The sequence below is a fragment of the Amblyomma americanum genome, chromosome 11 (genome assembly GCF_052857255.1).
Source record: "Amblyomma americanum isolate KBUSLIRL-KWMA chromosome 11, ASM5285725v1, whole genome shotgun sequence".
NCBI classification, from domain to species: domain Eukaryota; kingdom Metazoa; phylum Arthropoda; class Arachnida; order Ixodida; family Ixodidae; genus Amblyomma; species Amblyomma americanum.
The window spans coordinates 28,294,373-28,312,732 of NC_135507.1; the positions used below are offsets into that span (position 1 = coordinate 28,294,373).

The window sequence follows — 18,360 nt, forward strand, 5'->3', positions numbered from 1 at the left end:
GGTACCCACCGGTGGTGATACAATGGGTACAAGGATCCCGCTGGTCTGGTGCTCGGCTTATTTAAGGTGAAATGCTTGGGAAATGGGTCTTTGACCCAACCTGGAGAAGTGGAAAATACCTTGTGTCATGGCGCTCTTTGGCCATAGATGACGTTGCGTAATTAAAATCGATAATCATCTTTCTAGGGTAGCTATTACTCGCATGGAGGACCGACAGTACCGAAGCCGGGCCACCGGCTCAAAAGCTTCGCTAAAGCCCGATGTATCACAGCCGATGCTACGCGGCCAGACGTCTTGCTTGCACACGCGCACTCAAGCAGATATTACACATGCAGTCTACATACACATAAACGCTGTCGCTACATGCGCATACACAGGCTATGCACACAAGGCGCACGGCTGCACAAACAAGCCTCTTCGCGGAGGAGCGTTTCGCGCCGCCAGAGGTGACGCGGCGGGGAGTCTCTCCAGCTGAGGGCGACCGGGCGACCTGCCCCGCGCAACTGCGTCGCCGTCGAAGGCGCAGATAGCGCGCCAACTAAAGAGCGCCCGCCGCTCGCCCGCGCGATGTGACGCGCCCGGCAAATCGCCAAGCGCGCAGCGCGAGACCCCTCGCGCGCGGCTCGACCGAGGAGGACCCTTTCCACGGGACCCCGTCTCTTATCTGCGAGCATCGAGGAGGGCAGGCGGACAGCCGCCTCTTTTACGGCCCAGCCGTCGCGGGACAGCGGGAGTTTGCGTGCAGTAACGCCGACGGCAGCGCCTGGTAGAGACGTCGACGCCTCCGTTCAACACGCGGCGCATTGTGGATCGTTCCTTCTTCGGGGTGCACCTGCGCCGTAGACGGCGACCGTCGGGACACAAGTGCGCCGCCGCCGCGCGGCCTTGTAGCAGCGTGTGCGAGCTCTCCGACGTTGCAAGCGGGAAGTAGTGTTCGCCTGGCGTTCTCCAGCTGAACCGAGCGATTGCGTTTCGGTGCGTGCGACTGTGGGTGCGGGCCATGAGCGAGGAGTGCGTGCTGCGTAGACGCCGAGGACGACCGCGCTGAGAGCCTGGTGAATGGCGGCCTCTCGCGGTCCGAGTCCCTGCGCGCTTCCAGGAGGTAGGCGGCGGATGTACGACGGTGCCGCCTCCATCCTGTCACTGGTTCTAAACCCACTAGTGTTACTGCTGTTAGTCTCGGAGCATGCGCTCTTGCCAGTCGTCGCTGAAGCGACGAAGACAGCCGCGACTGATGCCGGGATAACGACCGCCCTGCCACCATGCGACGTCCACGGAGGTGAGCGAGCTTTGTTTGCAGAGCATCTGTGTGTGTCTGTGCACTCTGCTGCTGTTTCGCATGCAGAGTGCTTTGCATAGTTATGAAGCGTTACTGTGTTTAGCGCTGTCGACGTCGGCGAGGAGTAACATGCATAATGCTTGGCGTCAGCTCAACAGCCGACGGCGGGGCGCTAATCAGCGCTTTTGGCTTTCGGCCGCATTTGTCGCAATCGCGCTGCGTAAACAATGGCCTTGCCGGGAAATGAACACGTTTGTGATAGAGATTCGATACGTGATCGTCGATTGGCTTCGTATACGTTGACGGTGTTGGAGACATAGCGAGGCTTTGGAGGAAAACAGCTTACGTTTACTTTTTTACTCTTCGCAGTAAATTTTTTTTTCTGTACATTGTCCCAGGCCTGGACAGCCTTTGGGAACGTGCTAGCATTAAGAGAGAAACGTGTGGCTGTCTCTGTCAGTAGGTGAACACATCGTTCGCGATCGGCCAACGAGTTGTGTCTACAAATGCAATTTGTCGTTTCTGAACTATTCGGGTGGCATCGAGAGACGCATCTGCAGAGAACCATGACTTCAATGCTATATTCGAACGTATTGTTGAAGATCGCAGCGCTATGGCGACGTGATTAAACGCCGCGCTTTGTACATGCACATTGTGCGTTTTGGCTCAAAGATTGAGATGCATCACCTCCCGCTGCAGTCATTAGCCCCGGGGGAGGCGGGAGGGGGGGTTGTTGACGGGCATTTATGATTATCTATATAAAGTCAGAAGTGAGTGTAAATAGAATGTGAAATCAGCTGAAGGAGAACATGTGGCAGTGCACGTCTTACAAAAAGAGCATCTTGAACTAGAGGACAAATTGTTGTCAGCGCGGCGGCGGCGTTTTTATGGAGGAAAAACGCTAAGGCGTCCGTGTGCTGTGCGATGTCAGTGCACGTTAAAGATCCCCAGGTGGTCGAAATTTTTCCGGAGCCCTCCACTACGGCACCTCTTTCTTCCTTTCTTCTTTCACTCCCTCCTCTATCCCTTCCCTTGCGGCGCGGTTCAGGTGTCCAACGATGTATGAGACAGATACTGCGCCATTTCCTTTCCCCAAAAACCAATCACCAATCACCATCCCCATATCATGAGGTCAAAACGAAGAAAAGAATATGGGCAAGGCATGCAGTGCGGAGAACAAGTAACTGATGACGTTTTTAGGTTGCAAAATGGAATCCAATGGTGGAAAACACAATCGGTTGCGCAGGTAATCAGAAGCTAAGATGAAATTAGGAAATCCTCTCGAACAGGGCTGCAGCAATCGACACTTGATTCCAGGCCAATCAGGGGTGTCGTTGTATTGCAGTGTAGGTAGTCTGGATGATAACCACATAATTTGATCGATCCCGGCCGCGGCGGTCGAATTTTGACCGAGGCGAAATTCTAGAGGCCCGTGTGCTGTGCGATGTCAGTGCACGTTAAAGAACCCCAGGTGGTCGAAATTTCCGGAGCCCTTCACTACGGCGTCGCTCATAGCCTGAGGCGCTTTAGGACGTTAAACCCCCATAAACCGAAACCTTCATAGCCTGAGTCGCTTTGGGACGTTAAACCCTCATAAACCTAAACATAATTTGAGACAATGAACCCGTCTATATGCGCATTGAAACGAACAATAGTTCCTGGAAAGTCGACCCTCTATTGGGGCTGCGAAGCGGGCAAGTTCCTCCATTGCTCACCTCCATTGGTATTCACGAGTGTCTTTTTCCGCATCAAAGCGCTCTTTTCCTAGTGTCGTAAAATTAAACTTCCAACCTGGAAACCAGTTCGAAGGTAGCTGAATCTGCATCAAGCATTTGCACGAACTTCAAAGCTTCACGCGCAGACCGAAGAAAGACGTTGAAGCTTTGGAGGCTACGAAATTGGACTTTTTTTTTATGAGAGCCTGTTCTTTCCTTCAGCTGATCCTTGAGTTGCGCCATAAATGCTATAATGGCGAGCACGGCGACTCTTTTCTCATAGCTTCTGAGATTTATCGTGTCTACAAACTGCAAAGATATCAAGAAGCGAACAGCTAGGGGTCGGCAGTAAAGGCCTCACTATCGTCTTTGTCTCTTACATAACAATTACTCCCCGCACGTTATTGGCTAATAAGAGGAGGTCAGCTAGGTCATGTTTACAGAGCATGATTGTAAAATGTCCTCATTGCTTTCATCAAGCTTGTTGCGTGCGCGAGATAAACTGGGAATTTTGTTTGTTTAAGGCTACGTTCTCGGCAAGTCAAAGAGCAGTAGTAAAATTCCACTCGTCACTTTCCACCTCGGATCATGATGCGTTGCTTGAGGGAAGACTACACGCGTAGACGCGGTTACTGTCGTTGGACAGTAATGAGAATGACTGCAATGAACATTCCAGCAGCTCAGCAGTACAGCTACTACGGAAATTGGCGCAGGTTTCCGTGATATAGCTACTTAACGAAGATTTTTTGCATTGAATAGGTTTCTTTTACGTACATTCGTATAACGCAGATATGATGTCGTGCTATATTTCCCTCTGCAGCAGTCTGTCCTGAGCTCATTACTGCACTCATTATGAGGGATTTCATTAAGCGGGCTGCTGGACGGGATTCCTCAGATGTTGCGGCCTGAAGTTCTTTGATGTTTCGACATCAGGATCGTCTCGAATTATGTCGGGTCAGTATACCAAAGCTTCACGCGTATATTTCACCGAACCCATTGTTCTCGGCAACCGGGCATTACGAAAAGAGAGCCACATGCCGCCTCGCATGTTACATCCTGAAGTTCTTTGATGCTACGACATCAAGACCGTCTTGAATGATGTCGGGCCAGTATTCCAAAGCTTCACGCGTATACTTCACCGAATCCGTTCTTCTCGACATCCGGGCATTGCGAAAAGGGAGTCAAATGCAGCTTCTAACTAAAGATATCCGCTTTGATTAATCAACAAACGTTCGAGTAACGATTGCACCACACATCGAGGAAAAAAATGCTCACGTGCTCTGAATGCGAAATCATTGTGCACCACTGCTGTTTTTGGTTTGCGCTTTTGTGTAACTCTGTTCGCGTTGGTCACCAAACCGCACACCATTCGGAGGTGCCCATATATGAGTAGGCACAATTGGTCATTCTCTAGGTGACGTGCATAAATGGCGGCGAGTCCTCACACGACTACCAGCACAGTGGTGCATCGGTTAAGCGATTAAGCCACTGTACTGGCAGGTGGGTGTTCCTGTCACAGCCACCCGTAGAGGTTGTGCGACCGGTGGTGATCTTCGCGAGGAACTTCTCGCGCAGCAGGTGCGACGTTCCTCTGAACTATACCCGAGCTTAACCGAGTTGCACACTTTCCATGTACACACTTTCCATGGATGTCACGCGCGAGCCAAGTAATATTTACGCATTAAAAAAAAACGCAATGGGCTCGTGTATGGTTTCGGAACGTTACTTCCTTTCGCATGCTACGAGTGATCCTGAGGTGAGAGCAGGATTGACTGTGCTCTCACCTAATAATGACTCGCGGCGCTGCAAATACCGCGTGGTCGATGATAACTCTCTGCAGGAGTTCTGCAAAAACCAGTGACTTGACAATTACTAATTTTTAGACCAATCGCAGCTTCAGTATTTTCGACGTCACCGCACGCGAGTTATAATAAACCTGCGCGGATTTGAAGAAAGGCTGTCGAAATACGCGGTTGAGCCTGCTGAAGAGGACTGGATGTCGGCGACAGATATCGGAGATGCGCTTTCGTCAGAAAAGTCTGAGCTGACGTGGGTGTCGCAGTTGTCTCCGTCTCAAAAACAGCTTCCTGGTTATGAGACGCTCCTTGTGCTTTATTTACATACGACCGCCTGTGCTCCAAAGCTCACTGCTGTGAGAACGAGCGGGCGAGCTTTCCGCCAACAATTAATCATCGTAGCTAAATCTTTGGATTTTCATTTTAAAAAGAAAGTTTTCACAGCCACGTCCTGTGTGATCCCCGCCTACAGCTGAACCTTTGTTTTCACAGCGGGTAAGGCATCCGCTCTCGACAGTGCGCTTGAGTATGCGTGTAAACGCATCGCGTACGGCACTGATGATCGCTTGTCTCCCTCATTAAGAGCGGTGGCGCGTAGTAGGAGGGAGGGGAGGGGGAAGGCATGTCAAGTGCGTAGAGAGTCCAGGAGGTCACGTGTTGAAGACAGTTTTTGTCTCCCGTTGAGGTCGGCACGCCTTCCATCAATGAAGGTCCCGAGAGTGAGACGCCGGCACAAGACGTCGTTCAAGAAGAGCTGCAGTCGTTGTCGGCTCCAACGTCACCGTCGACGTGTACGCGCGAGGCAGGAGCGTTGTACTGCTTCTCCCGTTTCGGAGAGTCGCGGCGCGTCGCCAAGTTGAAAAATGAATCCTCAAGCTTTAGCGACCAAGAGCACGTGGACGCCAACTCGGCGCCCTAGATCGATAAACAATATAATGTTCGCCAGGAAGGTGCGCAGGCCGGTTTCCTGGTGAAGAGTATGTCCCCCGCCCCCCCCCCCCCCCTCCTCGCCACAACCAGCCGAGCGTCGGGATCGGGCGTTGGTACCTCGATAGCGAAGTGTGTGCCGCTGCGGAGAGTTGGCGGCAAGCACTTTCCTTTACACATTGACGCTCACGTATGAATGCACTCGGATATGGGAGATGATCGAAGCGGTCAAATATGTGAACGGAATTATGGGATGCCGATTTTTGTGCTATGGTTCCCGTTCTTGAGATGTAGGGTACTGCGATGTTTTAAATTTAGAGGCGTTAGATCAATCGTTATTTTCGAGTAGACTTTAGTACTTCTAGTTTCGGTCCCCCCTGCTCAAAAGGCCACTGACGGTGCAAGCGCGATGGTTTCAAGGCACACGAATCACCTCAATTCGAACACGATGAGGTCACAGCAGCAGGTCACAGGAAGGTCAAAGCAAACGGCTGCAGCTGAAGCAGACTTGGGGAAACTATATCTCTGATGCCATAATCTTTCCTCATGTCTCCATCCACTATGTTTACACGTACAGGCTCAACTGTCAGTATACTATAAGCGATCCTTCGAAAGGACATCACAGTTCTACACGCTTGGACGCCCTCCTAGGTCAACTATCAACCTTGAAGAAAGTCTCTTTGGTCCGCTGTTCCCCGAGTGCTCCGTACGCTTGCCACGAACCCTCTGCTGCGTTGTTTTGTATTTATGCCTCGACGCCGCTCTAATTGTTCTTCGAAGCAAAACTTCCCCCGTTCTCGAAGAAGTAAAACCAGTTTTGTGGCTTCCAATCCGTATTGTCACCCTGCCGGATCCAAGTTGCATAGCGAGTATTTGACCCGAGGGCGTTTAGGGATCCCGCGATATTTGTTACGACACACTTCGTCTGCCAGTTCGGCGCCTTCAAATTATCGCAGCGCCAGGAGCGACAGGCATTGCCCAATCCGCTGGCACGCTTCCAGGTTAGGAGAACAAGCGGAACGCTGCAGTCCCGACGAGTGTAAACTGATTCTAGCCGAGAAGAGACGTTCATGTTCGCGCTGAACATCGCGTTTCGCACTCTGTAACCCGCGAGCAACAACGCCTTATAGTGTGAAAGCATTACTTCCCGGGGTCAAACCCAACCAGGAACCTTGTGATGTCTCTGACCTGTGAGGTGCATGAATAAAATAAATATTGCCACCTAGTGTTCACAGGTGGTGCAAGAAGCTAGGTCATTACGTCGAAGTGTATCACGCTTGCTGGCTGCTGAAGGCTGCTTGTATGAAAACTGTCGCCGTAAAAATATTGCCGAAATTCGGTTTCGAACCCGCAGCTGAGCGAACTGGTCAGCTTCGGACGGCCACTGCACGAGACAACTACGCTATGGGGAACTTGCGCTGAAGTTTGCGCTGCCGATTGCAGCGCCATAACACACTGCCTAGCGAGAAGAGCAAGCAGTTTTGGGTAGTACAATTAGTACTTTTCCACGCCACCTTCAGGCACTTTATGGCGTGAGCCTCCGCGCTCTGTCGAAGGTGAGCTATCTGGGCTACGCCGAGAGAAGCTAGGCAATGAATGCTGTCAGTCAAACACGGGTATCTAATCGCGCAGAATGTGTTCTCGCGTTTGCAGCGCCCCAAGCGGCCGGAAAAAGCAGTTTTGAGTCACCGAATGAAATAATTGCAGTGCCACCTTGGCAGCGCAGGTTCCCGATCGCCGCAGCCGATAACGCCTCGTGTTAAACTGCAACGCAGTCTCGCGCTGTGCACTGCACATCGTCATCATCATCAACTTTCATCTGCGACGCGAACAGATATCAGATCAGCTTGACCTCGATCAGAGAACCAGATTCCAATATCGTCGCAAGACGCGCCGACGACCCAGCAGAGCAAAACCATGAGCAAGCGAGGCTGAACCCATGCTTTCGCACGTCTACGTGGTCCAACTACGTTAAAACCTACCGCTTTCTTTTTAGATTGGTTGAAATCGGCAACGCGTTAGGTGGTAGTAACGCCCCCTCTAGGTAAAGACGGTATTTAATCTTCAAGCGCGAAACTAAGCCGTTTCCTGCTTTAAGCCACGAAAAGTAAAGAGGAGGGGGAAAGCCCACGGCTGCACATGCGATCCTGTGGTGCCATTCCACAAGAGGCCAACAACAGCAACAACAATAATGAGCCAATCATTGTGAACCCATGCACCGTCTTCCTGAGTATTACTCATTGGCTTCCACCCAAAGGCTGCACAGCTTTCTCAGAAACTTCGTAGGTAAAGAAAAATTCATCCTGGTCCGGGGTTCTGAGAAAGCTGTACAGCTTTCCTTTGTAGCCGTATGGCTGCGCTCTGGTGGATGCCAATGAGTAATTACTCCCTTATTGCAAATCTACTCCACCTTGGGGGATTCCCCTAAACATTTGACCTACGCTGTCATTTCTTCCCACGCAAAGATGGAGGTAAACAGTGTGCATTTTCCATGACGCTATGGATGCCACTGTAATGCCGTGCATAGTGAACTGCTGCACAAGAAAGATGATGTTGATGACGATGAATGTTTGTGGCGCACGGGCAACCTTGCTCAAGGAGCGCCATTGCGCAAGGTATTCTTTTCTTTACACAAGGTTGTCATGCATCTCAGCCAAGATAAGCGAATAACCAGGCCAGGAAAGCACTTGTACCCGGTGGCACTGGGGATCGAACCCCGCAGCTCCCGCTTGCGAGGCGGATGCTCAAACCACTAGGCCACCGCTGAGGTCAAGGCACAAGAAAGGACTGGGAAGAGGAATGGTTTTGGGTTCTCCTAGGAAGCCGACGAAACTGCGGATAGATGCAACTGATGCCAACCTCCTTCAATGGCTCGCAATCACTGTGGCTTTACAAACCCGACTATGACGTCAGAGCGATGTCGGTGACCCGCGTCTCGACTGGCAGCTAGACGTAAGATGGAAGACTCTTTTAGCGCGTCATGATATGCATCGAGTCGCGTGCCCTAGACTGAACGCCTCAGCGGTGGGCTTCAATTGAGATTTAACACGCAACCAGCTATCGCAAGGCCTCACCTTGTTTCCTTGAGAGGCTTGTGGCGCGCCAGCTCGGTTTGTTGCCTCCATTTTCTTTTATTACTTTCGCGATTGCAAGAGCAGCCTTATTTGCCGGAGGTATCGTACACGGATTTGTGTCGCTGCAGGCAGCGAGGAAAAGGACGACGTTTAGCTCTGGTAGCACAGAAGCCGGTCGCACTCGGAGAATGAAAGGTGTATTGCGTGTACACCTCTACACGGACGGGCCTTCGGCAATTAAATACTTGTGAGAGCAAGTAACGACTGAGCATTAGGAAGCACACAACATAAATCTTATACGCAATCTACATCCCAGGCGTTTAGCCTGCCCTGTATTACGAAATGGCCGCGCTATCCATGTGTTTGACTTGTGTGCGCCATGTGAAGTGACATACCTGGCTCCGCGAAGGTTGCCTAGCGCACCTTTTCGCACGCTGATTTCCGGCCTGGCTGTTCTCTTTGAATTGAGAGAAGGTGGTGAGAAATTATTTTCTCTCCTGCCTACCGAGGGAGGAAAAAAACGGTTCCAATTTACGATGTATTCGTTAAAGCATTTGAAAAAAAAAAGTTCTTTGAACACTTTATTTTGTGCGAACAGCAACTGGTTTGCCATCTAGGTGTGGCCTGTTTTTCCTGTTGTGTTTTGGATGCAAATGTTTCGGAAGTTTATTCGAATTTCTATAATTACAACCATTGCATGCATTACATAGACGCCGTGTCAGTGTACACGCCTGCTGCTCCGCCCTGCGGGGTCAGGACACAGCGGGGAGGTCGACTCCCTCGTCAACAAAAATGACAAAAAAAAACTCCTTGCACAGGATAGGGCAATGTCGCGGAAACACACAATACTAGAGCCGAAGCTGCTATTATGACGAGTTTTGATTGCACAGTTTGATGAGCAGACGCGTAATTTGGGCCTCGCCCGCTTCAGATACTGATCCATTTGATGACTAATCGGTCGATGAATTTTTACTTATACTTGAATCGTGTGGACAGATGGTTAGACGAATGGCTGCATGAATAAAGGAATGGATAGAGAAATGGATAGGCTTAGGGGTAGAATGTGTGCAGTGCGGCGGATATGTTCCTGGATGGATAAGTGCTCGAAATCAAGAGGGAAGAATGGGCTTGTGCGGGGAATGTAATGCGAACACGAGATAGCCGATGATCCTTAAGAGTAACGGAGTGGATTCCAAGAGAATGAAAGCGTAGCAGGGGGCGGCAGAAGGTTAGGTGGGCGGATGAGATTAGGAAGTTTGCGGGGATATGGTGGCCGCAGCTGGCACAGGACAGGGTGAGTTGGGGAGATATCGAAGAGGAATTTGCCCTGCAGAGGGCGTAGTCAGGCTGATGATGATGATGATGATGATGATGATGATGATGATGATGATGATGATGATGATGATGATGATAAAGTGCTCGGTTAGAGAGACGGAGAGAGGAACGGATGAGGGAATTACGGATACGGGGGCACAGGTAGAGGGACGGATAGGGTGACAGGCAGGTGAACGGTTGGTTGAAAGGTTAGGTGAAAGGATAGATGAAGAGATAGAAGGACGGAGAGGGGTTAAAGGACGGATGAGGGGACAAATTGATGGATACGATCGATAAACTCGACTGCGCTCGGCGCCACATCCCCGCGAATCTAGCCGTTGTCAGCGCCAGCTAGCGGGAGCAAGCTTGGGAGCGAGCAGAACCCGGAAACGAGCGGCAAAGAGCGCGCGAAAGCGTCGTCGTGGCACATGACTTTAAGCGCGCGATTACGAAACAATTCCGCGGGGGCGCGCGAACGGGTCGCGTGAGCGTCATCGCGCGCCGGCCTCGGCATTTCACCCTGCGCATCGTATACAATCGAGTGGAAAAAGCCGATGTTGCGCTGTGGCGACGACAGCTGCGCGAGCGCAGCTGCGTTGCATACGCCGAACTTTTCGAGATGTTTCCCAATCTTCGACGGTGGGACACGAAGCCGAGAACCGCCGACGACCGCCCATAAGAAGAAAACTCGAACACGTGCCGAGTTGAATCTGAGTTAGCTCTGAGCTGAGTTAAACCTGCGAGTGGAATGGTCGAATCATGCTAACGGCCTCTACACTGCATGGCTTCGTTACCCGACATATCTAGTCTGTTTGCAGAAGGGTTTTTTTGAATTGCGACTGGATTAACACACAACACAGTTGCTGCATTGAGTTGCGCATATAGTCGCGTTAAATAATTATTCTCGTTTGCCGCTACGTCTCACGCATATTACGACTTATTCGCTATATACTGTAGAGTTCGCTGTTTTGTTTTGACTTTTTTTATGTGCGCTTGTGATTCAGACCGGAGCAGGATCAGGTATATTCCGTATTTGCGAAGTTCAGCTTTTACCTTGTTTTGCTTCGGTGTTGTTTTTTTTTAGCTTCGGTGTTTTCCAGTTCTTGTTTCTAGTAAAACTCGATTCTGTATCGCTCTCTCTGACTGTATTAATGTTTGCTCGACAGCGGAAGACGCACTTATTGGTCAGAAAATTGTACCTGAAATTTTCTCCTACCCGTCGACCCAAACTTGTGACGTCAAGATCGAGAATGACTCCGTCATCGCCGTAAGCCTATCCTCAGGGATCCAAGATAAAGACACTGGTTTCACGTCATCGGAGTTTGCTTGGGAAAACGTCCGGTGGTGGCGATATCTGCATTTCATTTTTCCAAACTTTTATTGCCTATCAGAGCGACGTTTGAAGCGAAATTACTCTTTGCAATTAGACGCGGTAGTTTTCGCTGCACTATAACTTCAATTCGTTCTCAGCTTTCCCGTGAACGATAGCTGTCGGTAATGCACAGCGTCGTAGAATATTTGGTACATTTGCGGCTGAAATGAACAAAAGAAAAATCTGAGCACATCCCTTGCTGGCCTGCATCGAATGGGCGGGAAACTGAGACGGCGTTCCAACCTTTATTGCGCGCATACATCACCTGCGTTAATCGCCGGCCCGTCCTTCTCTCTGCGAAGCCCGCACGACGGCGCCTCGATCGATCTCGCTTCGCCAGCTGCGTTGGCCTTGCACCGCGCTCGCTGACGCAAATCTACCGACGGCGCCCTTCACCGGAGCGGCTGTTTTGCAATCGGAAGCCCGAATGATCGGTTGTCAGTTTTCGGTGTTGCAGTTCGTCTCGCAGTAGTGGCCGCATGACAGACATTATTGGTGGTAAACGCCGTCGTTATATGTGGGAACGATACATCTCAGGCGTAGGGGGGATATTTTCAAAATATTAGTATAGCATCAGTCTCACAATCATTTGTGTTCGTAAAGCATTTGAATACTCGGGGCAACGCCGCTCGTGCTCTAGAAGTGACGTATGCAATGAGTAAATACGGCATTCGTCAAGCGTCCGAACACAGACCCATACGTTGGCAGTCGTCGTAGAAAGGCACTTTTCGAGGGCCACTAAGAACGCGAGGGAGTTGAGATGGAAGCGCCTCGTGGAAAAGCGTGACTTGAGAGGACTGGGTGCCGCTGAAACTACCACCACGCGCTGGTGTTTTAGCTATATATATATATATATATATATATATATATATATATATATATATATATATATATATATATATATATATATATATATATATATATATCCGGTGCTCTACCGGATCGGAGGTCGTCGGTTCGGATCCCACCGGCGGCATGGTTGTTTTTTCTGCTCCTTTATAAGTAATTTTCTTTAAACCGATTGATTGGCACTACAAATAAAAAAAAGTTTATAAACATTCCCCTATGCCCCTTTGTTTCCGTGACTGTTGGCTTCCATTATATATATATATATATATATATATATATATATATATATATATATATATATATATATATATATATATATATATATATATATATATATATATATATATATATATATACAAGGAATTTATTTTAATTTATGGTGTTGCTCAATGCAGATTAGGGAGTGTTTTCGTAATATTGTTCATAATACTATTATTATACAATAACAGTAATAAATTATTCATAATATTATAATATCAATAATAATATTAATAATAATGATATTGATCAACACCAAAATAAAAAATCCCTTATGCTGCTTGGTTTCTGTGGCTGTTGGCTTCTGTCTTATGTATAGCAAGCCCCTCAATTCTTTTCCTATGTCTAATATATATATATATATATATATATATATATATATATATATATAGAAGTCAACAGCCACAGAAACCAAGCAGCATAAGGGATTCTGTATATATATATATATATATATATATATATATATATATATATATATATATATATATATATATATATATATATATATATATATATATATATATATATATATATAGCGTCTTTCCATGGCTATTCTGTTGCGAAGCTGTTCGTTGTTGCGTCCCTTCTGGGGCCACTTCCTATTGTTCTGTGAAAATCTAGGCAGAACTGGGAAACGCACGCCAGCAAGCATGCCTCGAACAAAGCTGCCCAACACGGTGCGACCTCCAAATGTCATTTTATTGTTCCATGTCGGAAGCCTCGCTGGCGCTCTCTCTCTCTCGAGAGAGAACGACTTGATAAGCTGCGCCAAGCCGACGCAGCCACGCAGTCTGCGCGTGGGAAAGATTTCTTAGTTCAGCCAACCAAAGTGATTCTGGCAGCTTAGGAATACGCTGAGAGATTGGATTAAATTACTAGTGCTTAATACTTTTAAATGGTAGTGATAGAGCAACAAAAAAATGTTTCGGAAAAGGACTGTAATCAAGTTTACATGTATCATTTCGGCCGTAAGCAGAGCGTGCCATACTTAGTTGAAGAGAAATGATGGCTATGCCGATGCCGATCGGTGGGCTGCGACAGGGGGAACTGGTTACGATTAGTACCGTCGATTTTAATGATACGAACACAATTTGTTATGTACCGACCTTCACGCACTACTGACTTGTGGCTTAACAAAAGAAGAAACTAAAGGAAAGCGGGGGGGGGGGGGGGGGGGGCGCAACGAGCTTATAGGCATATGCAGTATGATGTGACCCTTTCTATACGGCACAGCCGCCCCTTCGCCTAACGCTCACTCTCGCCTAAGCGTCGCCCTCCGACACTTCAGCCCACCGCCCTTCAACACACGTAGAGATTCTAAGGAGCTGTGGCCATAATGAGTGCTCGCTTTCCAAATGCCAGCAAATGCAGTTCACGCGCATTGAAGCAATGCCGCCCTCCGCACGCATGCGCATTACGCCATAACCTTAGCACTCCGTTTTGCCCTTATCGTCGCCCTTTCCTTCAAAGACTACCGTGCTGGCGTTGCACTTCACGGTATTTTAAAACCCTCCTGATTATAATACATCACATTGTTCCGCTTCGTTCTCCTGTACGCTTACGTTTTTTGTTCCGTGCTGATTTTTCTTCCTCCAGGTGAGTTCATGCGGACGGGCCTCCCGTAGGATCGCTTTTTTTAAAGATTTGCTACGAAGTAAAAGCAAGTTCAGAAATATTAAGTTGAGGTGTTGCGCGAGGCAGCCATTTTTTGTGCGATAAGAAAATTAAAAATGAGTGGTTTAATATCGGCAGTTCCTGCGTCAGCTCGAAATTTTTCGGACGTCCGCAAGGAGAAAACGGGTGTAATAAAACTTAAAAGGAGGACGCCGACCAAAAGTAAAAAAAACAAAAAACAACAAAATGACGTTTCGGCTCCCGTACGGGAGCCTTGTTCACAATGAGAAGGATTAGAAAGTGCAACAGGATTAAATACGTTTGAAAAGAGGGCGCAGGGAGCGTGCGTATACAGGAGTTAGATTTCCAGTGTTGTGATTGAGGGTGCGATTAGTCGTTTGAATGAATAATGATTCGAGGTGAAGGCGACGGTACGGATTCTTTTCAGTTGCCAGCACGTGTGCCCCACCCCAGTCAATATCGTGGCCAGTTGATACGGAGTGTTCGGCGATAGCATTAGAGTTCACTTTTTTGTTTTTAACGTCATCACAATGTTTTTTAGGCGTCTATTAAAATCACCAGTCTCGCCGATGTAGACGCTGTCACAATCAGAGCAGGGGACGCTGTAAACAACGCCAGGGTACTTTTCTTTGGGGAGAACGTCTTTGACGTTAACCAGCGCATGCCGAAGTTTCCTTGTGGGGACATGGGCAACGTGAACTTGGAATGTGCGCAGAATACGCGCCAGGGCTTCGCTTATTCCAGGTGTGTAGGGAACAGCGGCACGTTTCAGAGGGGACAACACTGGAGTTTCACGTGTCGGGCAAGATAACTGCTTTTCAGCGGATGCCACAAAAGCAGCTGGGTACTCGTTTCGCGTGAGTTCTTGCCGTACAGTACCAAAGTCGACTGCCCGATCTTCAGGAAAACTGCATATGCGTTCAGCGCGTTTGAACAAGGTTGTGGCAACAGAATTCTTTTGATTAGCCGGGTGCACAGATTTGAAGTTAAGGTATCTTCCGGTGTGGGCGGGTTTCCTGTAGACGCTGAATGATAGCTTTCCACTGTTTCGTTTTACCAATACGTCCAGGAAGGGCAACGCGCCATTAATTTCTTCTTCGACGGTGAAATCAATCGCTTCTAATTAGGGATGAATACGGGCGTGTCACAATGCTCACACATCTCGTAAGGTGTGTGACGATACGCGTGGCCCTATGTGGGCTTGAACATCTCATGCTCGATTTGTGTTACAATTCACTCTCTTACTTTGGATTCTAGCGAATCAACTATGGTTGATATCCTGATCCCTTATGAAACTGCGCCCTAATAAAGTTAGCAGTTTATATTTTTGTACTTGGTAACATTGCGTACCTGTGTTAAAAAAATGGCAAAACTTTCATCGTTACAGTGACGTCAGTTCCTGAATACAACGGAAAACTGCCGTACTGCAGGCGTCGGTAGCGACCGGCATTCATGGGGTGCTGAAGAACAAGCTGCCCTTACGTAGAGAATTCTTTGCGATATGCAACAGTTTCGCTCCAAAATCCCACAAGTATTTCTGATGTCAACAGAAAAAAAAATAATTTATGCTATCCCTTCAGAATACTTGACCACACACATATATGAAGCATACATGTAGGCTGCCTAAGCATCACTAGGTGCGAACACTAGAGCTTAAAGGGCTGATTACAAAAGTAGTTGAAGCCAGCGCTTCCGAAGGAGGTCAAGAGCTCTTGAGCATCGTGCGCAAAAAAAAAAACAAAAAAAAACGAGAGGCGGTCACGCGTCTCACTGATGTCAGTGTCTCCCTGCAGCGCAACTCTCGGGTCGCAGCGAAAACACAGCGCAGTTGCTGCAGAGAACACTGAAGATGACATGCGGTTCTACGTGCTCGTCACGTGCTGGTCACGTGCTGTGCCCGCTCTCGATGATCCAACATGGTAAACACCAACTACGTTGTTCGTGTGAGCCTAATATAACGAGTTTTTCTTCACTACCTGAAACTGGGGACAGACGACCACCAACACAGTTAGCTACGGTAAACATAAGAGTAATCCGGTGGACAATACGACGACTGTGTACACATTCCTTCCCAGTCCTTCCCGTTTTCGAAATTAAATTTATAGCGTATTGTGAAGCTGTGTTTTAATTTAAGCGTTACAATATGACACTCTGTGACGCTTGTCGTGGCCCTCTCTTAGTGCGGCTACCGACAGGTGAAACGGAGAGGATTAGCCGGTGCTTTCGGCGTGCGCCATGTGTTCTTAACCCACAGTAATAAAACATATCAAGTACTGCGATAAAGAGATTCGAAACAAATCCTGGCTTTCAGCACGTGGCTTGTTGTTGACTGGGCTGCATCCCTCTATGCCTGTAAGTGAATGTAAAGGTGCCTAGCGGCTAGTACCGAGATCCGAACATAGAACCTCAGTACACGGACTAGATACACGTACTGGATACATGGACTGGATAAGTGGACCGTTACACACACTGTATACGTAGATTAGGTACGCATTCTGGATGCACGGACTGGATGCACGGACTGGATGCACGGGCTGGATACGTGGACCGTTACACGGACTGTATACGTAGATTAGGTACGCATTCTGGATGCAAGGACTGGAGGCACGGACTGGATACACGGACTGGATACACGGACTGGATACACGGGCTGGATACACGGGCTGGATACACGGGCTGGATACACGGGCTGGATACACGGGCTGGATACATGGACAATTTACATGGCCCGGGTACACGGACCGGGAGCAAGCCATGGATATATAGACGACATACTCAGATCTGGAAGCACAGGCTCAGTAGACATAGTATGTAATCATGCACGAACCCGGTATGGGGAACTTGCGCTGAAGTTTGCGGTGCCGATTGCAGCGCCATAACACACTGCCTAGCGTGACGAGCAAGCAGTTGTGGGTAGTACTCTTAGTACTTTTCCGCGCCACCTTCAGGCGCTTATTGGGGTGAGCCTCCGCGCTCTGTTTAAGGCGCACGTGTCGTGCGTCAGCTATCTGGGATACGCCGATAGAAGCTAGGCAATGAATGCTGTCAGCCAAACGCGGATACCTAATCGCGCAGAATGTGTTCTCGCGTTTGCAGCAGCCCAAGCGGCTGACAAAAGCAGTCTTGAGTCACCGAATGGAACAACTGCAGTGACACCTTGGCAGCGCAGGTTCCCCATAGGAACTCGCTAAACGGTCTCAGTACACGAACTCGGTACAACCTCGAGCACAGATCCTTCTGTCTGTTCCTGGAATGGCGGTCGGGTCACAAGCTTTTCTGTTAAACAACGTCTGGGGCACCGCTCTCTACGAAATACGCGCAGCCGATTTCAGTCTATCCTCTTTCTCGTGACGTGTCAATCTCCTCAGCCCTGCCTCAGCCGGAGTGCTCGCGTACGCGGCGCAAACCAGTGTAAGGTTGCAGCGCTTAGCTCGTCGCTGGCGGTAATCGTTGAACAACATTCGCGATAAGGCAGCGCACGTGCGACTATCGTGCGGCGCTCCCGTGTTGACTGCTGCGTCGCCTTTGGAACAGTCGGGGTGCGGCGGTCGCTGACCTGCCGCGATAGGCGAGCCGCGATGTCTGGAGAAACGGGGGCACCCCGCCGCGTGGCTTCCCCAGAATGTCAGTGTACAGCTTAACCCTACTTTCCGAGTTTCCTTCAGAACCGTGCTGACAATAGACGGCGAGCCGTTTCAGCGAAATGCGTCAGCGACTGACACACTTTGCAACATTCGTCAGCATTGCAAAGTATTGCATCCGTAATAATGAGAGTTTGAGGTAAAAGCCAAAAATTATAGAGAGCACTTAAGCTCCGCCTTAAGGTTAAGACGCTGCAGCGTGTTTGTTTAATTTCCATATATGCAATTCTATACTTTACGTTCATAGATCCCTGGAAGTCCTCATACCACTCGTGCATGGCTCAGGGGTGCAGCGTTTGTGCGATGCGCCACTGCCGTGCGATGGCAGGTGCTCCCAGCGGTGGGCCCCAGGTGGCTCTTCCTGAGCGACCAATCATTAATTTAACTGCCACCTTCCGCGGTGGGCAGTTTGCTCGCTATCCGGTGGACAAGTTGTGAAGACGCCACAAGGTCACGTGACCTAGGTGGCCCGCCTGCCTCCCAGGTTGCTCTCTGGGCAC

General features: G+C 49.1%; 1 protein-coding gene across 2 annotated transcripts in view; it reads left to right on the forward strand.

The window, feature by feature from the left end:
• Positions 1-442: 442 nt before the first annotated feature.
• The window catches only part of LOC144110808 (uncharacterized), a 68,155-nt gene continuing 50,237 nt past the window's right edge, over positions 443-18,360 (forward strand). The window contains exon 1 of one of the 2 annotated variants that reach the window (XM_077643901.1): positions 443-1,279. In XM_077643901.1, coding sequence (XP_077500027.1) covers positions 1,060-1,279 — 220 coding nt within the window. In that variant the 5' untranslated portion in view covers positions 443-1,059. The remainder of the gene's footprint in view (positions 1,280-18,360) is intronic. The other variant, XM_077643900.1, reaches the window with a different exon arrangement.